A 24,338-nucleotide genomic window follows, 5' to 3' on the forward strand; every position below is an offset into this window, starting at 1 on the left:
CGCTTATTCTCTTCATTGCATCATGTCAGTGTGTATCACTACTAGTACCGGCATGCAGTGCGGGCTCAGTGTGCGCATGTCCGCGGAGCTCCGGTGCGTTCCGCTGCTTGGGGTGAGTATATTGTGGTTAAAACCACATCTAAGTTTGTGTTTTTAGGTGAAAAGTCTGGTCGGAGGGTCCTCAGCTGGACGTTTGGATATTAACACTCATTTATCCACAGTTAGACGCTGATAACCGGACACTTTTACACTGGTTTTAAGTCAACAGTTAGCTTGTCCGAGCTAAAGGCTAACAGGTGAAGTAGCCGTAGCCGTGCAGGTAACCCGGGTTCAAGGCACCGTGTGAGGCGCGCATGCGTAGACATCGATCCGGAGGCTCAAACACACGGGTCAAATTTTACCTGGCACACACACACACACACTGTCACGGTTAGCACGGCACGGCACAGCTCTGAAGTAAAGTTAGCTCGGCACCAAGTTTAGGTCAGTATAGCCGGGGTTGGGGGGGGGGGGGGTCCGGCTGGTGTGTTTGGGTGTGTGTGTGTTTTGGGGGGGGGGCTGGCTGGCTCCTCCCCGTCGGTCTGGATTCAAAAAGTCAGAACCGGGTCATTCCGGGTCCGTTTCAGAGGACAGCTAACAAGGGACGATGTGAGTCTGCGAACGATGTCTACGCATGCGCGACTCACATCGTCCCTTGACAGAGGGTTTATCAGGGACAGGTGAGTCCTGACAGGTGACCCATGTGACCCATGTGACCCATGTGACCCAGGTGTTTCAGACAGAGTAGGATGGACTTGACAACAGTTTGACATGGAGCCGTTAAAGCAGTTAATGAACTAAATACTGTATTTAATACTATTTTATGTGAGTTTGTGGTCATGTTTATGTTTGTCTGATGTCATCAGTGGCTGGTGTTCACTGACGTCACACATCCAGGACACTAGGTCAGTCTCCGCCATGCTAAAGGTCAAACTAATGCACGGTGGACTGCACTGGCCCTCGTATGTCCGTGTGTTTGGTCCAAACTGACCCACGGCTCCACAGAAGGACAGTGGTCCACACCTGGACCAGCTACAGGACCCTGGACGTCTGGAGCATGAGGTGGTTCACACCCGGCCTGGACGTTTCAAACCCTGAATTAAAGACATTTGGAACCAGACTTAACGCACTGATATACATGAAAATACAAGACGTCTGTAGACGTGTCCAACAGACAGATGTTCTGTCTGTGACAGTGTGAGGATGAGTTCATGGCACAAGTGTTTTATTTCAAATAAAATTAAACTTTTTTGTCTGAACCGATAGACTTTTTTTTTTTTTTTTTTTTTTTTTACTTTAGATTGTTGTTAAGGTAATATGCTCTTCTAAACTCCTCATCTTAGTAATAATTATAGAAGTGCATGTTAGGTTTGTTTCTAACCAGTTCTTTACTCATATATAAAATAAACAGGAAACACTTTGAGCCAAACAGACACACAAGCATGAAGATAACTGTATTTATTAAATTCCTCAGATATAGGTCAGAAGATAAGCAGCAGGTGCTCTTTGACCCGCAATGTGGCAAAAGGGGCGGGGTCCTTGGGGGTGGTGACGCCAACCGAATACCATTTATGGACTCACCATTAAACAAACACAGGATGAACTTTAAACTGGACGTCTCTAGGTTCCTGTGGGTTCAGATGGTTTTTTGAGGGTTCCTGTTCGTTCTGGTGGTTTTTGTGGGTTCCTGTGGGTTCTGGTGGTTTTGAGGGTTCCTGTGGGTTCTGGTGGTTTTGTGGGTTCCTGTGGGTTCTGGTGGTTTTTGATGTTTTGTGTTGTCTCAGACCTGATCTGACCCAGGTCCACATGGTTGGTTCCTGTCCATCATCTCAGTGTCGGTGGGGTTTTGTCAGTCACAGACGTCTTTTCTGATCCTGGGTCTAAACTCGTCCATAGGGACACAACTGAAACGGCGTCTTTACATGGACAGTTTTCATATGTGTTAAATGTCTCTGTGTGTTTTTATAAATAATGCTCTGAATTCTTCAGACGGATCGGATCCGTTGGGACCGGTTGCCATGGAGCCAGCCTGGAGGCAGCAGGGCAGGGGGCGTGGCCGAGGCCAAGAGGGCGAAAGGTCACGACCCCCGATGAAAGAGAGAGAGAGGCCAGGGGTTGGCCGAGGAGGGAGGACGAGGGCCGGACCAGGATCTGGACCAGGATCTGGACCAGCACCAGGTGAGTCCACGTATATGAGACCTGCTAGACTCAGAGACTGTGAGATCCTCCTCCTGATCCTGGTCCTGATTGACAGGAGTGTCCGTCCAGTCCAAGTTCGAGGAGATCAGGAAGTCCAACCAGGCCGCCGCTCAGCGATTGGTGGAGACCCGCCTCAGCTCCTCCTCCTCTGACGAAGACGAGGAAGACAGTAACCATGGAGATGGACAGAGAGGGAGGATCCTGGAGTCGACCTTCACCACCTACACCAACCAGACAGGTGAGAGGCGGGGTTACCATGGAAACAGTCAGGGTTGACATCCACATACATGACATGAACCACCTGTCCGTCCGTCTCTACCTGTCTCACCTGTCCGTCCGTCTCTACCTGTCTCACCTGTCCATCTGTCTGTCCAGGTGGGGATGCGTCCGGTCTGGCTCGGACCGGTCAGTACGTCAGTGACCTGTTCCAGTCTGGAGCTCTCACCTGTCTGATCTGCATTGCTTCTGTGAAGAGGACCAACAGGTGACCCCGCCTCCTCTCCTCTGATTGGACTCTTTAGGGTAACCCAGGTAACTAACCCCCCCCCCCCCCCCTCGGTGTGTCCAGGTGTGGAGCTGCTCCAGCTGTTTCTGCCTCTTCCACCTGCCCTGTATCCAGAAGTGGGCCAGAGACTCGGCCTTCCTCGTGTCCTCCGTCACAGATGAAGACTTTGGACAGAAGGCCCACCCCTGGCCCTGGTGAGGACGCAGCTCCCATGATGCATTTCACCTGCACGCATCCAATCACACACCCTTCAAAATACCACGTAGAGGTTTACGGTCCAGAGGCAGACCGTGGACCGGTCCACGTCCTGACCCTGGTCACGTCCTCATTCTGTCCAGTCTGACTCTGTGTGTGTTTGTCTCCTCAGTCCCAAGTGTCGAGCCGAGTATCCACCCAACGCCGCCCCAACAGGTAGGACGCCCACTGACACACCCAGGTGTATTAGTACTAGGTGCAGTATGTTCAGTGTGTATTAGTACTCGGTGCAGTACCCTCAGTGTGTATTAGTACTTGGTGCAGTATGTTCAGTGTGTATTAGTACTAGGTGCAGTACCCTCAGTGTGTATTAGTACTTGGTGCAGTATCCTCAGTGTGTATTAGTACTTGGTGCAGTATCCTCAGTGTGTATTAGTACTCAGTGCAGTATGTTCAGTGTGTATTAGTACTTGGTGCAGTATGTTCAGTGTGTATTAGTACTTGGTGCAGTACCCTCATTGTGTATTAGTACTCGGTGCAGTATGTTCAGTGTGTATTAGTACTTGGTGCAGTATGTTCAGTGTGTATTAGTACTTGGTGCAGTATGTTCAGTGTGTATTAGTACTTGGTGCAGTATCCTCAGTGTGTATTAATACTCGGTGCAGTATGTTCAGTGTGTATTACTACTTGGTGCAGTATGTTCAGTGTGTATTAGTACTTGGTGCAGTACCCTCATTGTGTATTAGTACTCGGTGCAGTATGTTCAGTGTGTATTACTACTTGGTGCAGTATGTTCAGTGTGTATTAGTACTTGGTGCAGTATGTTCAGTGTGTATTAGTACTTGGTGCAGTACCCTCATTGTGTATTAGTACTCGGTGCAGTATGTTCAGTGTGTATTGGTACTTGGTGCAGTATGTTCAGTGTGTATTAGTACTCTGTGCAGTATGTTCAGTGTGTATTAGTACTTGGTGCAGTATCCTCAGTGTGTATTAGTACTCTGTGCAGTATCTTCAGTATGTATTAGTACTCGATGCAGTATCCTCAGTGTGTATTAGTACTCTGTGCAGTTCCAGCTGTTGTCCAGCAGGGGGCCTCAGTGACCTGTTGTGTGTTTGTGTTGCTGCTGTGATGCGTTCAGGTACATGTGTTACTGTGGGAAGCTGCAGGACCCGCCCCCTGACCCCTGGTTGGTTCCTCACTCCTGTGGATCTGTCTGTCAAAAGGAGCTGAAACCCACCTGTGGACACACCTGTCTGCTGCTCTGTCACCCCGGTAACCACACACAACACACACACAACACACAGACACACAACACACAGTTCAACACACACACACAACACACAGACAACAGACACACAACATACAGACACACAACACACAGATGCACAATAGCAGACACACAACACACAGACACACAACACACACAACAGACAGACACACAACACACAGACAACACACACACAACAGACACACAACACACAGTTCAACACACACACACAACACACAGACAACAGACACACAACACACAGATGCACAATAGCAGACACACAACACACAGACACACAACACACACAACAGACAGACACACACACACACAGACAACACACACACAACAGACACACAACACACAGACGCACATAATACACAGACACAATACACAACACACAGACACACAACACACAGATGCACAACAGCAGACACACAACACAGAGGCACACAATAGACACACAATACACAGATGCACAACAGACACACAACAGACAGACACAATGAATACACAACAGACCTGGACTAGATCTGGTCTGTATCTGGACCAGATCTGGACTGAGTCTGGACCAGATCTCATCTCTATCTGGACTGGGTCTGGTCTGTATCGGGACCAGGTCTGGACCAGGGTCAGTGGTGTCCTGTGTAAACTTGGTCCAAACCTCCAGTGTGTGTGTGTGTGTGTTTCAGGTCCCTGTCCTCCATGTCCAAAGATGGTCTCCGTGTCCTGTATGTGCGGCAAGGCCAAGCCCCTCCCCCGTCGCTGTAGCAACAAGGTATTCTGACAGAGGTCAAAGGTCACACTGTGTTTTCCAGTGATTGTTTATGAATGTATGAATGGACCTGGACCTGGACCGGGTCTGGACCTGGACAGGGTCTGGACTTGGACCTGGTCTGGATTTGGTTAAAACAGGATTTATGACAACAGCCAATGAGCAGTCAGCGCCATGACAACCAGATCAGCCAATCAGAGTCAACGCAGCTGCTGTAGATGATGGAAGGACCAATCAGACGCAGACATGCACATCTGTTTACCATGAACGAACCAATCAGACGCAGACTTGGAGGAGGATCAATCACATGTTAGAGCCCCGCTGAACCCTGGGAATTGGACCAGAGTGACTGACAGCTGAACGGGCCAATCACAGCCCAGTGTGTCTTCATGTGCTGATGGATGTACCTTTTTTTTTTTTTTTTTTTTTTAATTTAGAACAGCACAGTGTAAAATACAAAATATCTTCTTTTTCATGTGTAATATACAGAAGGAAAACATTTGCAATAAAAGACATTATATTAGCGCATAATTATAATCATGTTCAGTCAGAATGGACAGAAGAAAAACAGGATAGAAAAAACAAGAAGTAGAGACAGAAGTATGCCAACTGATACTGGAGGTGTTAAAGTTCAGAGTTCAGATGAATATATGAAGGGAAGGACAGATTTAAACAGTTTGAATTGCCTTTGGCTTTTCAGAGTATTTAATTGAGAGAATGTATTGTTTGAAATTATTATAAAATGCAGTAAATTGTGACTTTTTTGCCGAGAATTTACAACAATGAATGTGAAATTTCAACATTAAAATGAAAAGATTTATCAGGTTTAGAGATTCACTTTTGAGCAAGCTACCAAACAATCCATTCCTCCAAAAACACAGAAAATGTCTTTCCATGTTATTATGAATAAAATCACAAAGTTTTTGCCAAAAAGTTTGAACCGTAGGGCAGTGCCAAAATAACTGAACAACAGTTTCAGGACGTTCATGACAAAAGCTACAGTTTATATCAGTTTGTTTCTTCATATCTTTCTGATGGATGTACCGTATGTTTGTTTGTGCAGTCGTGGTCGTGTCAGCAGACGTGTGGAAAGGTGTTACCATGTAAGCAGCACACGTGTTCGCAGCCCTGTCACTCAGGTATGAACGCACACACACACACACATATACGCAGTGTAACCCGTTACCATGGAGACCAGGTGCCTGATGCTCCTGTGTGTCTGCGTCAGAGTGTCGTCCGTGTCCGCGGGTCAGCGTTCAGCCGTGTGTCTGTGGGCGTCAGAGGGCGGAGAGGCCGTGTTCCAGCGCCCGGTGGAACTGTCAGCAGGTACCGCCCACTCTGACCTCTGATTGGTCCAAATATGTCACATGTCACACATTAACCTGTGTGTGTGTGTGTGTGGTGTCAGGTGTGTGGAGCGCCTCTGTCCTGTGGGAATCACACCTGTGAGGTGGTCTGTCATGACGGAGCGTGTCCTCCATGTCCACGATCAGACAGCCGCACCTGTCCATGTGGGAAGACCAGTAAGAACACACACATGTACACACACATGCACACGCATGTACAGAGACACACGCACATGTACAGAGACACACGCATGTACAGAGACACACACATGCACAGAAACACACACATGTACAGAAACACACGCATGTACAGAGACACACACGTACAGAGACACATACATGTGGGAAGACCAGTAAGAACACACACATGCACAGAAACGCACACATGTACAGAGACACACGCACATGTACAGAGACACACGCATGTACAGAGACACACACATGCACAGAAACACACACATGTACAGAGACACACACGTACAGAGACACATACATGTGGGAAGACCAGTAAGAACACACACATGCACAGAAACGCACACATGCACAGAGACACACGCACATGTACAGAGACACACGCATGTACAGAGACACACGCATGTACAGAGACACACGCATGTACAGAAACACACATTTACAGAGACACACGCATGTACAGAAACACACACATGTACACACACATGCACAGAAACACACATGTACAGAGACACACGCATGTACAGAAACACACATGTACAGAAACACACACATGTACAGAAACACACGCATGTACAGAGACACACGCATGTACAGAGACACACGCATGTACAGAAACACACATGTACAGAGACACATGCATGTACAGAGACACACACATGCACAGAAACACACACATGTACAGAAACACACGCATGTACAGAGACACACGCATGTACAGAAACACACATGTACAGAGACACATGCATGTACAGAAACACACATGTACAGAGACACACGCATGCACAGAAACACACACATGTACACACACATGCACAGAAACACACACATGTATAGAGACACACACACGTACAGAAACACACATGTACAGAGACACACGCATGCACAGAAACACACATGTACAGAGATACATACATGTGGGAAGACCAGTAAGAACACATACGTACAGAAACATGCACAGAGACATACACATATACATACACATGTACAGAAGCACATCCATGTACAGACACACACACACATGTACATCCGTAGGCGTGTGTGTGGTGCTGATGTTGTGTCATGTGACTGTAGAGTCGTCTCTGCCGTGTACAGAGGAGGTGATGCCGTGTGGAGACACATGTGAGCGGCGTCTGTCATGTGGAAAACACACCTGTTCTATGAGGTGTCACCGAGGGACCTGTGAGACCTGCAGACAGGTAACACACACACACACTACATGTATGTACTGACCATAGACACATGCAGTAGAACTCATTACAGAGGACAAAGTGTTTAAAGTCAGGACTGAAGACGAGTCACATGTACACTGACTGTGTGTGTGTGTGTGTGTGTATATGTGTGTGTGTTCAGGAGGTGGAGAAGGAGTGCAGATGTGGACGCTACAGGAAGTTGATGCCGTGTCATAAAGAATATCTGTGTGATTCCAAATGTAACAAAACCAGGAGCTGTCAGAGACACCAGTGTAGGAGGAAGGTACGACTGTGTGTGTGTGTGTGTCTGTGTCTGTCTGTCTGTGTGTGTGTCTGTGTGTGTGTGTCTGTGTCTGTCTGTGTGTGTGTGTCTGTGTCTGTCTGTGTGTGTGTGTCTGTGTCTGTCTGTGTGTGTGTGTGTGTGTGTGTGTGTGTGTGTCTGTGTCTGTCTGTGTGTGTGTGTGTGTCTGTGTCTGTGTGTGTGTGTCTGTGTCTGTCTGTGTGTGTGTGTGTCTGTGTCTGTCTGTCTGTGTGTGTCTGTGTGTGTGTGTCTGTGTCTGTCTGTCTGTGTGTGTCTGTGTCTGTCTGTGTGTGTGTGTGTCTGTGTCTGTCTGTGTGTGTGTGTGTGTCTGTGTCTGTCTGTGGTGTGTGTGTGTGTGTGTGTGTGGTCTGTGTCTGTCTGTGTGTCTGTCTGTGTGTGTGTGTCTGTGTCTGTCTGTCTGTGTGTGTCTGTGTCTGTCTGTGTCTGTCTGTCTGTGTGTGTCTGTGTCTGTCTGTGTGTGTGTGTGTCTGTGTCTGTCTGTCTGTGTGTGTCTGTGTCTGTCTGTGTGTGTGTGTGTGTGTCTGTGTGTGTGTGTGTGTGTGTGTGTCTGTGTCTGTCTGTCTGTCTGTGTGTGTCTGTGTCTCTCAGTCTCTGTCTTTGTGTGTCTCTCTCCCTGTCTCTCTGTCTCTGTCTCTCTCTGTCTCTCTCTCTCCCTGTCTCTCTCTCTCTGTCTCTGTCTCTCTCTCTATGTCTCTCTCTGTCTCTCTCTCTCCCTGTCTCTCTCTCTATGTCTCTCTCTGTCTCTCTCTCTCCCTGTCTCTCTCTGTCTCTGTCTCTCTCTCTCTCTGTCTCTGTCTCTCTCTCTCCCTGTCTCCCTCTCTATGTCTCTCTCTGTCTCTCTCTCTCCCTGTCTCTCTCTGTCTCTGTCTCTCTCTCTCTCTGTCTTCCTGTCGTTGCTTCCTCTGTTCCAGGTGTTTGCGTCTCTGTCGTCTCGTAGTCTTTGATAAGAATCGGAGACAAACTGTCCGTCAACCTTTTCTTATCCGATGAGACGCCTTCCTGTGACATTTACACACACACACACACACACTAAACTCTGTGTGTTCCAGTGTTGCCCCGGTAACTGCCCCCCATGTGACCAGAGCTGTGGACGAACGCTGGGATGTCGTAACCACAAGTGTCCCTCCGTCTGTCACCAAGGTAACCATCAACCACAGAAGAAGAGTCTGGGGATCAGGGTTGGTTTACGTGGTAGGTCTAGTCCACCGTGGATCAGGGTTGGTTTACGTGGTAGGTCTGGTCCACCGTGGATCAGGGTTGGTTTACGTGGTAGGTCTGGTCCACCGTGGATCAGGGTTGGTTTACGTGGTAGGTCTGGTCCACCGTGGATCAGGGTTGGTTTACGTGGTAGGTCTGGTCCACCGTGGATCAGGGTTGGTTACGTGGTAGGTCTGGTCCACGTGGATCAGGGTTAGTTTACGTGGTAGGTCTGGTCCACCGTGGATCAGGGTTAGTTTACGTGGTAGGTCTGGTCCACCGTGGATCAGGGTTGGTTTACGTGGTAGGTCTAGTCCACCGTGGATCAGGGTTAGTTTACGTGGTAGGTCTGGTCCACCGTGGATCAGGGTTGGTTTACGTGGTAGGTCTAGTCCACCGTGGATCAGGGTTGGTTTACGTGGTAGGTCTGGTCCACCGTGGATCTGTTTCTTCTGCGTGTGTCAGCGGCATCTCGGTGCTAAATCCAAGTGGAAAACTGTTGGTTGATGCTTATGTCCTCTCCTTTGTCTTTATGGTGTTTTTGTTATTTATCCCTTTAACAGATGAATCTTGATTATAAATATAAAACAGCTGAATGTTGAAGTCTTTCAGTACCTGATCTGTGACGGACACCTACCTTCAACCAAACACTAGGGCTGTGTATCGGCAAGAATCCGGCGATACAATACAAACCACAAAACTAGGATCACAATCCGATATATCACAATATATCATGATACTTTTAAAAAGGCCATTTTTTTGTTTGTTTCTTTTTTTTTTAAAGATTATTTCCTCAAAGAATTGAATTCCAGCAGAAATCTGCACAAATACTAAACACATCTGTATTTGATCCCAACAAGATCTAATGTTCTATCACCAAATGTTCAAACTGAAATTCTGTTTTCCAGACATTCCAGTTTCAGATCCTGTTCAAATGTTCAGATTCTATTAGTTCACAACGAACATCAGAACAGGATTTGAGTTCAATCCAAACAAAGGAACGAACATTATTGAATAAAAGAGTGTGAAATAAGAATAAATGCATAAAATATAAAGAAAAAAAGAAAAAAAAAGAACCTCCACAATATTTGCATCTGAATAAATACCTAAAAATATCGATACGGTACTTTTTAATATCGATACAGTATTGTGAATTGAAATATCACAATATATTGCAGAACCAGTATTTTCTTACACCACTACTGAACACACATTTATGAAGAAAACCTTTATTCGATCCAACAGATCCACCTCTATCGCTGACATGGTGTTGGGTGCAGGTGCTGATGTCCAGATGTTCTGTCGGTGCGTCCCTGTAACGATGGTTGGTTCTAAACAGATGAACAGACTGGACTTCAGAGTTCTGTGTTGATCTGAGACAACATGAAATAACACCGCACCTGCTGCGAATGTCATTAAAAATATTAGAATTTAATGGATCACCTGCTCTATTATCCCCTTAGGAACTTCACTCTCTGCATTTTACCCATAATACACCCAGCAACTAGCATTAGCATTAGCATACAAACATGACCCATACTACACTCAGCACCTAGCATTAGCATTAGTGCGCACACATTACCCATAATGCACCTAGCATTAGCATTAGTGCGCACATATTACCCATAATGCACCCAGCACCTAGCATTAGCAGTAGTGTGCACACATTGCCCATTATAAATCCAGCACTTAGCATTAGCATTAGTGTGCACACATTACTCATAATACTCCTAGCATTAGCATTAGCACACACACACACACACACACACATTACCTGTACCTGTTTTTTTAATATTTAGGGGAACAGGTCCAACTGAGAATCAAACCCAGAACCTTGTCGCTTCTTGCTGTGAGGTGTTAGTGCTAACCGCTATACCACCGTTAACATGACATCTGCTTTTCATTTTGAAACTGGGTCATGTGACAGGATCTCGACCAATCAGGGATGGACATTTAGTGACTGAAGACGATGTAACAAACCAAACAGGATCAGGTTCATCTGCAGGAGTTAAAACTCCAGATGTGAATAGACATATGCATGTGGGCGGAGCCTTGAAGTAATTAATCAGTAAATCTGCATATACTCTGAGTCAGAACTGAACGCTCACATTTATTGCGTCCTGTGCTCTTTTTGTCCCCTGATTGGACGATAAAGGATCCTTTATGCTGCGTCCTGATTGGCTGAATGCAGTAAAGTTCATGTATTTGTGCGTCTGCGTGCTGATTGGCTGCTGTGACCTTTCAGAGGAACAAACAGAAGGTCAGAGTCAGATAAAGAGCAGAATGGGAGCGACTCCGTCATAATGAGCTGTGCTTGAATCAGCCTGTTGACATTTTTCCTGCAGAATAAATGATTAAAATGAGTGAATAAAGGTTCCGGTCGGAGCTCCCAGTGAAGTTCAGTCCAAACAGACCTGGTGTTCTGCCGTTCATGGACACTTTAGCTCCTGCTCCAGCGCTCATTCACATCACAACACTTCACAGTTTTAGAATCCAAACGCCACCCTGGGACCACGTCCTCTGTCCTGTCCAAAAAAACACAAACACCTCTAATGACGTTTGGAACAAATCCTACAGGACCTGGAGGAGTTCATCCCACAAACACCAGGTAATAGGTTTAAAACGGACGTAGGGATGGAACCATATGAACATTTCATATCATGGTTATTGTGACCAAAATTATCACAGTTATCATTATTATCACAGTATTGTTGAAACTGTGCTCAAAATGTTCAAAAAGTACTGATACACACACTGGAAGAATTTAACCAAGTTGTATTTTGAAAAAAAAAAAAACCCAAAGAAACCAAATAAAATAATTGGTACAATGTTCCTTCTGTGTCAGAAACATTCAAATATTAACCCTTAGTGGTCTGAGTATATTTTGTCTGTTTTTCAGTCCTTTTGATTTTGCCTTAATATACTATAGAAACAAATGTCGTAAACAAATGTGGTGGTGCAGTGGTTAGCACTGGTGCCTCACAGACAGAAGGTTGTGGGTTCAGTTCCAACACCAGTCCATGGGGGTGGGACCTTTAGTCCATGGGGGTGGGACCTTTCTGTGTGCAGTTTGCATGTTCTCCCCGTGTCTGCGTGGGCTCTCTCAGGTACTCTGGCTCCTCCCACCGTCCAAACACATGCACTGATAGGTTAATTGGTTCATCTAAATTGCCCATAGGTGTGAATGTGACAGTGGTTGTTTGTCTCTACATGTTCAGCCCTGAGTTGAACTGGTCACATGTCCAGGGTGAACCCCGACTTCGCCCATATGTAGCTGGGATAGGCTCCAAGTGACCCCCGTGACCCTAGTGAGGATAAAGCAGGTTCAGAAAATGCATGAATGAATAAACAAATGTTTACTATACTCATGTTTGGGATCTGTTTTTTCAGCACAATTTCATTTCTGTCATCTGCCTGTTATTTTTTCACTTTAACCTACTGTAATCAACACAAAAACATATAAAATCCGATTTGAAAAATGTATATAATTTATTGCATAAATATCACAAAGACGCTTAACGAACCTTTTCAAAGACGGGCTTCGAGGTTTTTCAGACCTGGGTCAGCAGGGTTAAGCCGCTGTTGGCAGAGAAGCAGTTAACTACCAGCTGAGCTTCTGGGATTCTTTTGCCACGTTTCCACTACGTGGAACTGGCTTGACTCGAGTCGACTCGACTCGGGTACCAGGTCCTATTCCAGACCGTTTCCATTACAGGAGGCAGGTAACCCCAGGGGTGGTGGTTTCTGCCGGAGTGGAGCATCTTTTCTGAACTTTCCTGCTGTTTAATATTTTATTCTCATATTGTCTGATGTAATTTCCGGTGTTTCTCTGCCTTCGTAAAGCCCTTTGAATGGCCTTGTGTAGGAATGGTGCTATACGAATAATTTGGCCTTGTCTTTGCCATTGGTTAGTTTGGGTTAAATTTTTGTCTTTGCCTCCAAAATGACTCAGAGATGGTTTGGACTTGATTTTTTTTTTTATCCATGACTATGATTTTAAATGTTCTACCTCTAAATTTCTAAAATATTTCTATCATATTTTTTCCCTAAATTCTACCTGATGTATGACATATTCGTCTTTGAATTCATGAGGTGCCGTGCCTTTAACTCTTTAATGCTTCAGTGTTTGTTTACGTGAAGTGACCGATCTTGGCTAATGCTAATCTTCTGAACTGCCTCTTAAAGTTAAAGTCGTGTCCTTTTGAGTCGCTGTAGCGTTGTTTTCCGACAGGATGCCGTGGTGCTTCTCAGCTGACGGGCTGTACAGATGCTCTTCGCCGTATCTGCCGACGGTTTATTCTTGGCGTGTCGTGTTGATGAGACTCTTCAGTTGTTGAGTGTTGACAGATAAACTGTAGACACTCACCCGTATCTACGTCCGGTCACACCTCAAGTCTAAAACCTACAGCGAGCCTCCTGGAATCTGACGGAGCCTCTGTAGACCACTTTGACAAAGCATGGAGTCATGGTCCGACTCCCGCAGGACTCGTGTTGACTGTGTCTCACCTGTCCTGGTCTCAGGTACCTGTTATCCATGTCCCGAGGCGGTGGAGCTCCGTTGCACCTGTGGATCATCGGTGCTGGTCGTCCCCTGTGGCAGAGAGAGGAGCACCAAACCCCCCCGCTGCAAAGAGTCCTGCAGGTACCCACGCACCGCACATGCACCGCACACACCTGTTTGACCCCTGATCACCTCACCTGTCTGAACACCTGCCCATGTGACCTCAGGTGTCCTCCATCCTGCCACCACCTGAGCAGAGAAGCCCACAGGTGTCACCCTGGACCCTGCCCCCCCTGCCGACAGACCTGCCTGCTGCCCCTTCCCGGATGCAGCCACACCTGTCCAGAAGGCTGCCACGACCTGGTGCTGGTCCGGTCCCAACAGGTACGAACGACAAAGAAAAGTCCGATCACAGCAGGTATGAACGACAAAGAAAAGTCCGATCACAGCAGGTATGAACGACAAGGAAAAGTCTGATCACAGCAGGTATGAACGACAAGGAAAAGTCCAGTCGCTACAAGTATGAACGACAAAGAAAAGTCTGATCGCAACAGCTAGAAACGACAAAAAAAAGTCCGATCACAACAGGTACAAATGACAAAGAAAAGTCTGATCACAACAAGTAGAAACAACAAAGAAAAGTCCAGTCACAACAGGTACGAACGACAAAGAAAAGTCTGGTCGCAACAGCTAGAAACGACAAAAGTCCGATCACAACAGGTACGAATGACAAAGAAAAGTCTGATCACAACAAGTAGAAACAACAAAGAAAAGTCCAGTCACAACAGGTACGAACGACAAAGAAAAGTCTGGTCGCAACAGCTAGAAACGACAAAAGTCCGATCACAACAGGTACGAATGACAAAGGAAAGTGGTTGCAACAGGTTTGGACTACAAAGAAAAGTCTGATAGCAACAGGTATGAACAACAAAGAAAATTTGGGTCGCAACAGGTAGAAACGACAAAGAAAAGTCCGAACCTGAACCCTTAGAAGAGTCTAACAAGACAGAGGAGTCTGATTTTGATAGGTACATTTTTACAGGAAAGTCAGACAGAAGTCCGATTGAAACATTTATGAAACCGAAAGAAGAAATTCAGACACACATAAAAACAAGAAAAGCAATCGTAGAGCGCAGACCTCCGCCAAGACAGATCTGCCCCCCCCCCCCCGATCACCACCAAAATTTAATCATTTCTTCCTTGTGGCAGTATCAAAATTTCATGAAAATCTGTCCATAACTTTTTCAGTTATCTTGCTAACAAACAGACAAACACACAAAGTAAAGTGATCAGAATACCTCCTGGTGGAGGTAATGAAAAGAAGAAGACGGCAACTGGTTGAAGACAGTTTTAATGTAGGAGCTGAGAGAGCAAACTGTCCCCTGACTCCAGTCGTAGACTAATTATTATTATTATTATTATTATTATTATTATTATGAAGGGACTGTTTTGTTGTCTCTGGTTCGTCCATATCTGAGTGGACGTTTCAAACATGGAACTGTGCGCAGTATTCTGCTTTTATAATCCACCTTTGATGTGCTGCTGTTGCTTTGGTGCTGGTTTGTCTGAGCTGCAGAACCACAGCTTCAGTCTGATGGTCATTATTTCAACAGCGTCCTGGCACACAGCCATGTCACCAGCTGCTTTCAAACCCTCTGAAGCGTGATGTGATCTGTTAAACCTGGTGGAAGTCCAGGGTTCAGAAGTGGAAGGTGTTCTGAGGTGTTGGGTGTGTTTTCAGGTGCAGTTGGCCGGTCCCTGGGAACAGCCGGCAGAACCTGCCTTTGTGAAGAAGGCTCTGCCCTGTCCGCCGTGTCAAGTCCCCATACCGATGTAAGTACGCAGCGTTGCCGCGGCAACGGGGTCGGCTGGGACCCGGTCGGACCCGGCCGAGGCTCAGATCTCAGCAGAAGCGAGGGGGCCGGCCGGCGGACGGTGTTTTCACAAAGCGGGGTGTTGTCAAACGTCAGCTCTAATGATATGTGACGGACCAAACACACAGGAATGTGAAGTGGGTAACGGCGTGTTATTACTGAGCAGAAGCCAAACGCCTGCAGCTCCTGACGCATTCCAACACCCAAACCAGCCGTCTGCACGGACCCGTCCAGTGTTTGTACCAACGCAGGGAGGGCGTGTTGTCACAGACTCAAGGGTTTGAGGTCGACGTCCAACTCTGTGTGGAGTCTGAAGGAAAACACAGGAGCCTTAATGGTTCTCATACTGGGGCTCATGTCGATCCAGGGCCGTCAAACTCAACTCAGTTTGATCTGAACTGGGCCGGACCAGTAAAATTTATATATCATTATGTTATTATATGTCATCTCCAAACTTTTCTCCATGTTTTAGAGCAGGGGTGTCAAACTCATTTTATTTTAGGGGCCACATACAGCCTAATGTAATCTAAAGTGGGCCGGACCAAGGTTATTATCGTTAACGAAAACTAACGAAATGACGAAAACTAGAATTGAAATAAACATTTTCGTTAACTGGAATAAATAAAAACTATAATTAAAAAAAAAAACAAACGATAACTAACCGAAACTGTATTGTGTGTTTACAAACCTTACTAAAATGGATAAAAATTATGGATAAAATTCCCTTCTTTTTCGTCTTTGTCAATGTCAGATTGATACGAAAGCGATTTATTTCGCTCTAGCAATTTTAGCTAGCGGCACCATACGACACTTTTTGGTCCGTCACTTGTGTTCACTTGTGGTTTCCAGTCGTCTTCTGGTCCCCACTCTACCTGGAAACATGGAGACTAAAGTTGGGAGAAAGCAGCAGAGTCCTGTCTGGGATTTATTTGAATACGACCACAGAGAAGAAGAGAAAAGAGACCACTGAACTACAACTGAACTACAACTGAACTACAACTAAACTACAACTAAACAAAACTAAGCATTTAGAAAAAAACTGAAAACTAATAAAAACTATCAAACCTGCTCTAAAGACGAATTAAAACGAACTGAATTAGAAGAAAAAAGTCAAAACTAAATAAAACTAAACTAGAATGAAAAATCTAAAACAATTAGAACCTCGGGCCGGACCAGTGAAATAATATCAATAATAGTATAAGAACTTGTAAATAATGTCAACTCTAAAGTTTTCTCTCTGTTTTTTAGTGAATGAAGTCAAATTCTGTAATGAAAATGTTTATATCTACGAACCGTACTTGAACAAAACATGAACAAATATGAACAACCTGAAAATAATTTTTAAAAATAAGTGCAATTTTAATAATATTGTGCCTAGTTTGTCATTTATAAATCACAATTTACAGATCCCAGCGGATCTACAAATACACAAAACAGTCAGTAACAGGCAGAATATTTTGTAAAATTAGACAGACTTAAGATATTTTAGGTTCATATTTTTTGTAAAAGGATAGTCTGTAAAGAGAAGATAAGATATAAGATAAGATATTCCTTTATAACCCTTCCTTTATAAATGTGAACATTTTTGTGTTTTTTTTTCTTTTTTTTAAAACTAAAAGAAAAAATTGCAGTTTTCATTATTTATAGGTTATTATGATAGTATTTTACTGGTCTGACCCAGTTTAGATCGAATTGACCTAAAATGATCTGAACATCCTTGATTGTTAATATCTACAGTGTAATTTCTGCATTTCACAAATTCATCCCAGGGCCGGATTGGACACTTCGGCGGGCCGGTTTTGGCCCCTGGGCTGCATGTTTGACACCTGTGTTTTAGTGAAAAAAAGTAAATTTACATTATGAACAGGTTTACATCTACAAACTATCCTTTCAACAGATGTGAATAACATGAACAAACTGAAAAAATAAGTGTCATTTGAACACTATTCTGCCTCAGTTTATCATTTCCACATGTACATTAGAACGTACAGATCACAGTGGATCTACAAACACACCAAACATTTAAGAACAGGCAGAATATTGTTAAAATTGTACTTACTTCTCTTAAGACATTTCAGGTTGTTCATATTTTTTCAGGTTATTCACATTTTTTGCAAAATTAATCTTTATTTTAGTGTCAATACATGAAATTATTTACATTTACAAAGAGAAAAATTTGGAGTTGTCATTATTTCTATGTTCTTATGATGGTATTTGACTGAATCCTGCCCACTGGAGATTGAATTGGTCTGAATGTGGAACCTGAACTAAAAGGACTGTTAATTTGTTGGTGTAATTTTTGCATTTCACAAATTCATCCCAAGGAGCGCTGATTGTCCAGGATTCAGACTTTTTATTTACATAGAAGATGGACAGGTTTTTAGATGAAGTTAGTTTTAAATATTAATTGTATCGTTATGTTGTCAGACCGTCGTTGTCCAAAAGTAAAACCCTCCGACGTAAATAGACCGACCCTTCCTGTGTCTAAATGACTCCCACCGACTTTTGCTTTAGTCCATCTGTTATTGGAGTTTAAGGTGAATTTTACTGGAAAGTTGAAAGTGTTCCAGACAAAAATCCTGTTTCCATCTCAACAAAATTAATCTGTTTCTGTTTGTTTTTTTCAGGGCCTGTTTTGGAGAACATGAGGTGAGAACTGTCATTAATGTCATGTTTAACCTGTTAAGACAGAATGAGTCTACAGCCCAAGGCATTTGAACTGCTTTGATGTGGTCGTTTCACCTCTGGGACGTCGGCGTTTTACCTCTGGGACGTCGGCGTCATTTCACTTCTAGGACATCAGCATCGTCGTTTTACCTCTGGGACGTCGGCGTTCTTGTTTTACCTCTGGGACGTCAACGTCGTTGTTTTACCTCTGGGACGACGTTGGCGTCGTTGTTTTACCTCTGGGACGTCGGCGTCGTTGTTTTACCTCTGGGACGTCGGCGTCATTTCACTTCTAGGACATCGGCGTCGTTTTACCTCTGGGACGTCAACGTCGTCGTTTCACTTCTAGGACATCGGCGTCGTTGTTTCACCCCTGGGATTTCGGCGTTCTTGTTTTACCTCTGGGACGTCGGTGTTCTTGTTTTACCTCTGGGACGTCAGCGTTCTTGTTTTACCTCTGAGACGTCGGCGTCGTTGTTTTACCTCTTGGACGTCAACGTTGTTGTTTTACCTCTGGGACGACGTCGGCGTCGTTGTTTTACCTCTGGGACGACGTCGGCGTCGTTGTTTTACCTCTGGGACGACGTCGGCGTCGTTTTACCTCTGGGACGTCAACGTCATTGTTTTACCTCTGGGACGACGTCGGCGTCGTTGTTTTACCTCTGGGACGTCGGCGTCGTTTTACCTCTGGGACGTCGGCGTCATTTCACTTCTAGGACATCGGCGTCGTTTTACCTCTGGGACGACGTCGGCGTCGTTGTTTTACCTCTGGGACGTCGGCGTCGTTTTACCTCTGGGACGTCAACGTCGTCGTTTCACTTCTAGGACATCGGCGTCGTTGTTTCACCCCTGGGATGTCGACGCTGTCGTTTCACCTCTGGGACGTCGGTGTCGTTGAATCGGGCTCGGATTCGGATGTTGACGGGTTAACCGGTGCTTCTTGTCGGTGTTCTGTCTCTGATCGTGTCCTCATTTCCTTCTTGCCTCCTCCTTCATTCCTCCCTCTGTCCTCTGTTTTCTTTTCAGTTATTAGTCTGTCGTCCTTCCCTCCCTGTCCTCTGTGTCTCTGTTGTATAATTCCTGCTCACAGTCGTTCTCATTGAGTGGTTTTGTATTCAGTTCACTCTCAGCCGTTCACCTCCAGACGCCTCCTCCTCCTCCTCTTCTTCTTCCTCTTCTTTTCTCCTCTGTCCATTTTAAATCCGTCTCCTCTGTTCAGGTCAGTCCGGTGCCGTGTCATCGTCGGGGTCGGTTCTCCTGTGGACGACCCTGTGGACGACCTTTGACCTGCGGGAACCACACCTGCACCAGGGAATGTCACCTGGTGACCGACAACAACAAGGTGACCACCTCCTGGATGGTCAATGAGATCAGTTCGAACTGTTTCACATGTTAAAGTTCCCCAAAGTGTCCTGAACACTGGTTGAACTGGAGGCTTTAAAGACCTCAGACCAAAGGAGGACCTTAAAGGGCTCAGAGTTGTCTGTGCTTCATGTCTTTGTGTATTTGGACCCTAACACTTCAGACAGTTTGAATCTGAACCCTCCAGCTGCTGCTAAACTGTCTTCATATTCAAATTCCTTCTTCATTAGTTGAGTCTAACTGGTTCCGTCTCCTCATTTGCTCACATCTGGTCCAGACTTCAGACCACTTACCTCAGATGTTCTGTTGTCGGTTGAATGGGACAGTGGCACAGCTGACAACCTGGAGGGGGCGGGGCCTGAAGTGTCTCCTGTGCATTTAAAGGGCCAGCGCTCCAAACCACCTTTGTGGTGTCATTAGTCAGAAACAGGGTTGAAGGTGGACCTGTGGAGATGAATGAATGAAGAATTCAGAGCCAAGCAGAGCATTTACAGTTTATGGAGAGCACAGGGAAAAGGAAGAAGAACAGTTAAAATCAGACTAATACGACTGCTTTAAAGCCCAGACCTGCAGACCGCCGTTGGTCATTTAGTCAGTTACCACGTCATGTCAGTGGATCTGCTGTCAGATTGTGGATTCTGATCAGTGTGTTGATCTGTTGATCTGCAGTGTGAGGTGTGTGAGGAGGGCTGCTCTAAGCCCCGCCCCCCTGGATGTCCACACCCCTGTCCCCGCCCCTGTCACCCCGGAAACTGCCCCCCCTGCACGCAGATGAGCCGCCAGCGCTGCCACTGCAAGATCAGCCTGCTCTACGTAGAGTGCACGTCAGTACGCACAAATACACACAAGTACACACAAATACACAGTAAATACATATACATGAATACACACACAAACACACACATACACACACACAGGTGAACACATTCTTCAGACTGACTGTTGTGTAACAGATTGTGTTTGTGTCTGAACAGGAAGTTGACATCAGCTGACGATCAGACCAAGATCAACCTGAGCTCCTGTAACAACCAGTGTCCAAAAGAGGTACACACACAACTACACACACAACTACACACACACACGCTGAAGGAACAAATACAGCTACACAACAATGCTGTGTTTCCACTGTGTGGTACCGACTCGACTCGTCCTTTTTGCGTTTCCATTACATAAAAGGACCTGGAATCTGGTACCTGGTACTAGTTTATTGAGTCTGGTACCTGGTACTAGTTTATGGAATCTGGTACCTGGTACTAGTTTTATGGAATCTGGTACCCGGTACTAGTTTATTGAATCTGGTACCTGGTACTAGTTTTATTGAATCTGGTACCTGGTACTAGTTTATTGAATCTGGTACCTGGTACTAGTTTTATTGAATCTGGTACCTGGTACTAGTTTATTGAATCTGATACCTGGTACTAGTTTTATTGAATCTGGTACCTGGTACTAGTTTATTGAATCTGATACCTGGTACTAGTTTTATTGAATCTGGTACCTGGTACTAGTTTATTGAATCTGATACCTGGTACTAGTTTTATTGAATCTGGTACCTGGTACTAGTTTATTGAATCTGATACCTGGTACTAGTTTTATTGAATCTGGTACCTGGTACTAGTTTATGGAATCTGGTACCTGGTACTAGTTTTTTTGGTCTCTCCTCCGCTGAGGTTCCAGTCGATACTAAACTGTGACATGTAAACACTGCAGACCACTGATTGGTCGGACAGTTTTCTGTGCCCCGCCCTTTTCCAAACACAGATGTGTTAGTGGACAGTAAATCTGTGGGTTCATTCATCCACATGAGAACAGCCCAAAACTGGTCCAGGAGGTTCAGGCTGTGGTGGATGATGTGAAAATTCAGACCAGACAACACGCAACGAGTGAGTGTTCAGCGACTCTGAACAGACGACATGGAAGTAACGCACCGCATCGCTATGACGACCAGGTACTGTAAAGTCTGTAGTATCCTGGAATGGAAACGGTCTGAGGGAATACTGAGCCGAGCCGGTTCCACGTAGTGCAAACGCGGCACTACACGACACATCCACAACTCAGATAAATAGCAGATCATAAAGTTTCAGACCAAACCTGCAGCTTCAGCCCATCAGAGCTGGACCTGACTGTGTGTGTGTGTGTGTGTGTGTGTGTGTGTGTGTGTTGTGTAGCTGAGCTGTGGCCATCGCTGTAAACAGGTGTGTCATCCAGGTGTGTGTTCAGAGAAGTGTCAGCAGAAGGTGAAGATCAGATGTCCATGTAAGAGGATGAAGAAGGTACACACACACACACACACACTTTACCTGGAATCAGGGGTTAAAGGGTTAAAGGTCAGCGCTTACACCTGATTGGTCGATACGTGGCTGTGAGTTGTGTTGTTGTTGTTGCAGGAGTTGCCGTGTTGTGTGTCTGCGCAGTGTTCACTACAGTGTGACGACACCTGTAGAGAACAGCAGAGGAGAGTCAGCCAGGTAAACACACCTGACCTCACATGACCATCGTCCATCACAGACCTGGACCTCACATGACCATCACAGACCTGGACGTCACATGACCATCACAGACCTGGACGTCACATGACCATCACAGACCTGGACGTCACATGACCATCACAGACCTGGACCTCACATGTCCATCACAGACCTGGACCTCACATGTCCATCACAGACCTGGACCTCACATGACCATCACAGACCTGGACGTCACATGACCATCACAGACCTGGACGTCACATGACCATCACAGACCTGGACCTCACATGACCATCACACACCTGGACCTCACATGTCCATCACAGACCTGGACGTCACATGACCATCACAGACCTGGACGTCACATGACCATCACAGACCTGGACGTCACATGACCAGGACCGCACACACCTGCAGTGCCAACTGTGTTCAAATGAATACAAAACTAATCAGTCACCTGACCTTATCTGTTCATGTGTGCATGTGTGCAGATGAAGGAGGCGGAGCTTAAAGCGGCTCAAGAGGAGGAGCAAAAGAAACTCCAGGTCAGTTTAGCTTCTTTCTGACGTATTAACCATGTACTTCCTATTTCGTCCCTGTACTGCCTGTTTCATCCTGTAGGAGGAGCTTAATTCTGACATATTAACCCTGTACTTCCTGTTTCGTCCTGTAGGAGGAGCTTGAGGCCTTCGAGAAGCGGCAGCAGCGCGGTGGTCGTCGGCTTAAGAGGCGGGGCAGGAAGGAGGAGCCGGATGAGGGGCGGAGCCAAACCACCTGGTGGAGGAGGAGCCTCCTGTACATTGTGGTTTCGGTGGGCGGAGCTATGCTGTCGGTTGCCACCTACTACCTGCTGGCCACGCCCACTGACTCCGGCTAAACCCACCTCCTTCAACTGTAGTTGTGTTATTTTTTGGATTCTTTCTCTTAAACCGTCGTAGTTTTAGTTCATAAACAAATGAGACCGATTCAGTTATGATTCAAATGTTTTATTTCTGTCGTCAAATGTTTCAGTTTTGATTAATTTTTCAAACATTTGAAAAATAAAGTGAATTAAAGCAAGTAAATGTTCAACTTTGACGTTTCTGCTTCTTAAAGTATTTCATCATTTTCATTCAGTCTGTTTGTACTTTTTTGTTCCAGTTTTTTCATCAGGGTTTTATGTTTGTGTGTAAAGATGATCTTTGGAGTTTTAGATGTTTTTATCTGATCGTTTATCAGATGTTTTGACTCAGATTTTTCAGTTTTAAAGTGAATCCATCGGATCATTAAAGTGTTTTTGACTTTCTCCTTCAGATCGTTCAGATGAACCTTCGTTTGTTTTCTTTTCATTAACTCTGGGCGGTCGTCTGTTTTAATGTTTATCACAGGTGGTGGTGGTGGGGGTCTTTGAACGCACCGGGGCACAGTGGCCCCCCCCATCTACAGACCATCTACCATCCACATGTTCACCGTAAACCCTGAGCGTGTTCTTTACAGGTCACATGACGAACAGAAGGTGGTCATGTGACTACTCTTCTTCGTTGGTGCTGAACCTTTAAATCCTCTGATCAGATGAACACTGTGAACATACTGTGATACTGTGTCCCTGAACACAACACGACATTCAAGAGGTCTTTAGAACCAGAGGAACAGGACGACTCACCTGTTATATTGACTTTCTGGAAACGGAAGTGACCATATTTGGACAAAAGGGGCGGGGCTACAGGAGCCAGCTGGTCAGAGCTAATGCTAATGCTAGTTCAATGACTCGGTAAAAGGGCTCTGTTGGTCCAGAGAGTGGAACCTGATCAGCTGATCTACAGAGACATCTGGGAAAAAGTATGTTTAGTTCAATAAACAGAAGCTCAGAGTCTGACTGAGCCGTCAATCAAACCTGTCTATCACAGCTGTCAATCACACCTGTCAATCACTGATGTCAATCACATCTGTCTATCATGCCTGTCAATCACAGCTCCAGTCTGACCCCACTGGTGGTGTAAACATCCACAGATGGACCAGACCAGAACCAGGGTCCTTCCAGAAGGGTTGGTTTGTTTGCTTGTTTGTTTGTTTGCTTGTTTGTTTGTTTACACTTTCACAGTTAAAGTATTGGTTGAATTCAGACTTCATGTGGTTTACAGATTAACTCTGACCCAGAACAGATGTGATTATATTTAGGAAAAAGTGGGTCAAAGGTCAAAGTGTAGTTTCACTTTCCTTCAGACTTGTCACACAGAGGTAACAGATATGACATCAGCACAC

The 24,338-nt window shown here is 45.5% G+C and overlaps 1 protein-coding gene across 1 annotated transcript; it reads left to right on the forward strand.

Annotated features, from left to right (window-relative positions):
• Positions 1-28: 28 nt before the first annotated feature.
• On the forward strand, positions 29-23,152 carry nfxl1 (nuclear transcription factor, X-box binding-like 1). Its single transcript, XM_030130158.1, has 26 exons — positions 29-112; positions 2,029-2,217; positions 2,294-2,476; positions 2,614-2,722; position 2,760; positions 2,807-2,937; positions 3,111-3,179; positions 4,078-4,211; positions 4,896-4,981; positions 6,042-6,117; positions 6,207-6,304; positions 6,387-6,501; positions 7,591-7,715; positions 7,870-7,992; positions 9,081-9,171; positions 13,750-13,870; positions 13,957-14,113; positions 15,471-15,562; positions 18,231-18,252; positions 19,490-19,612; positions 20,302-20,456; positions 20,607-20,676; positions 21,798-21,902; positions 22,017-22,097; positions 22,589-22,642; positions 22,771-23,152. The coding sequence occupies exons 2-26, from the start codon at positions 2,058-2,060 to the stop codon at positions 22,972-22,974; spliced, it is 2,685 nt and encodes an 894-aa protein (XP_029986018.1). The 5' UTR covers positions 29-112; positions 2,029-2,057; the 3' UTR covers positions 22,975-23,152.
• The last annotated feature ends 1,186 nt before the right edge of the window (positions 23,153-24,338 follow it).

The sequence above is a fragment of the Sphaeramia orbicularis genome, unplaced genomic scaffold (genome assembly GCF_902148855.1).
Source record: "Sphaeramia orbicularis unplaced genomic scaffold, fSphaOr1.1, whole genome shotgun sequence".
Lineage (NCBI taxonomy): Eukaryota > Metazoa > Chordata > Actinopteri > Kurtiformes > Apogonidae > Sphaeramia > Sphaeramia orbicularis.

Coding starts and splice junctions, on each gene's coding strand:
- nfxl1 (XM_030130158.1), top strand. CDS start 2,058: ATGGAGCCAGCCTGGAGGCAGCAGGGCAGGGGGCGTGGCCGAGGCCAA. Junction 6,118..6,206: donor TTCGCAGCCCTGTCACTCAG/GTATGAACGCAC, acceptor TGTCTGCGTCAG/AGTGTCGTCCGTGTCCGCGG. Junction 6,305..6,386: donor CCCGGTGGAACTGTCAGCAG/GTACCGCCCACT, acceptor GTGTGGTGTCAG/GTGTGTGGAGCGCCTCTGTC.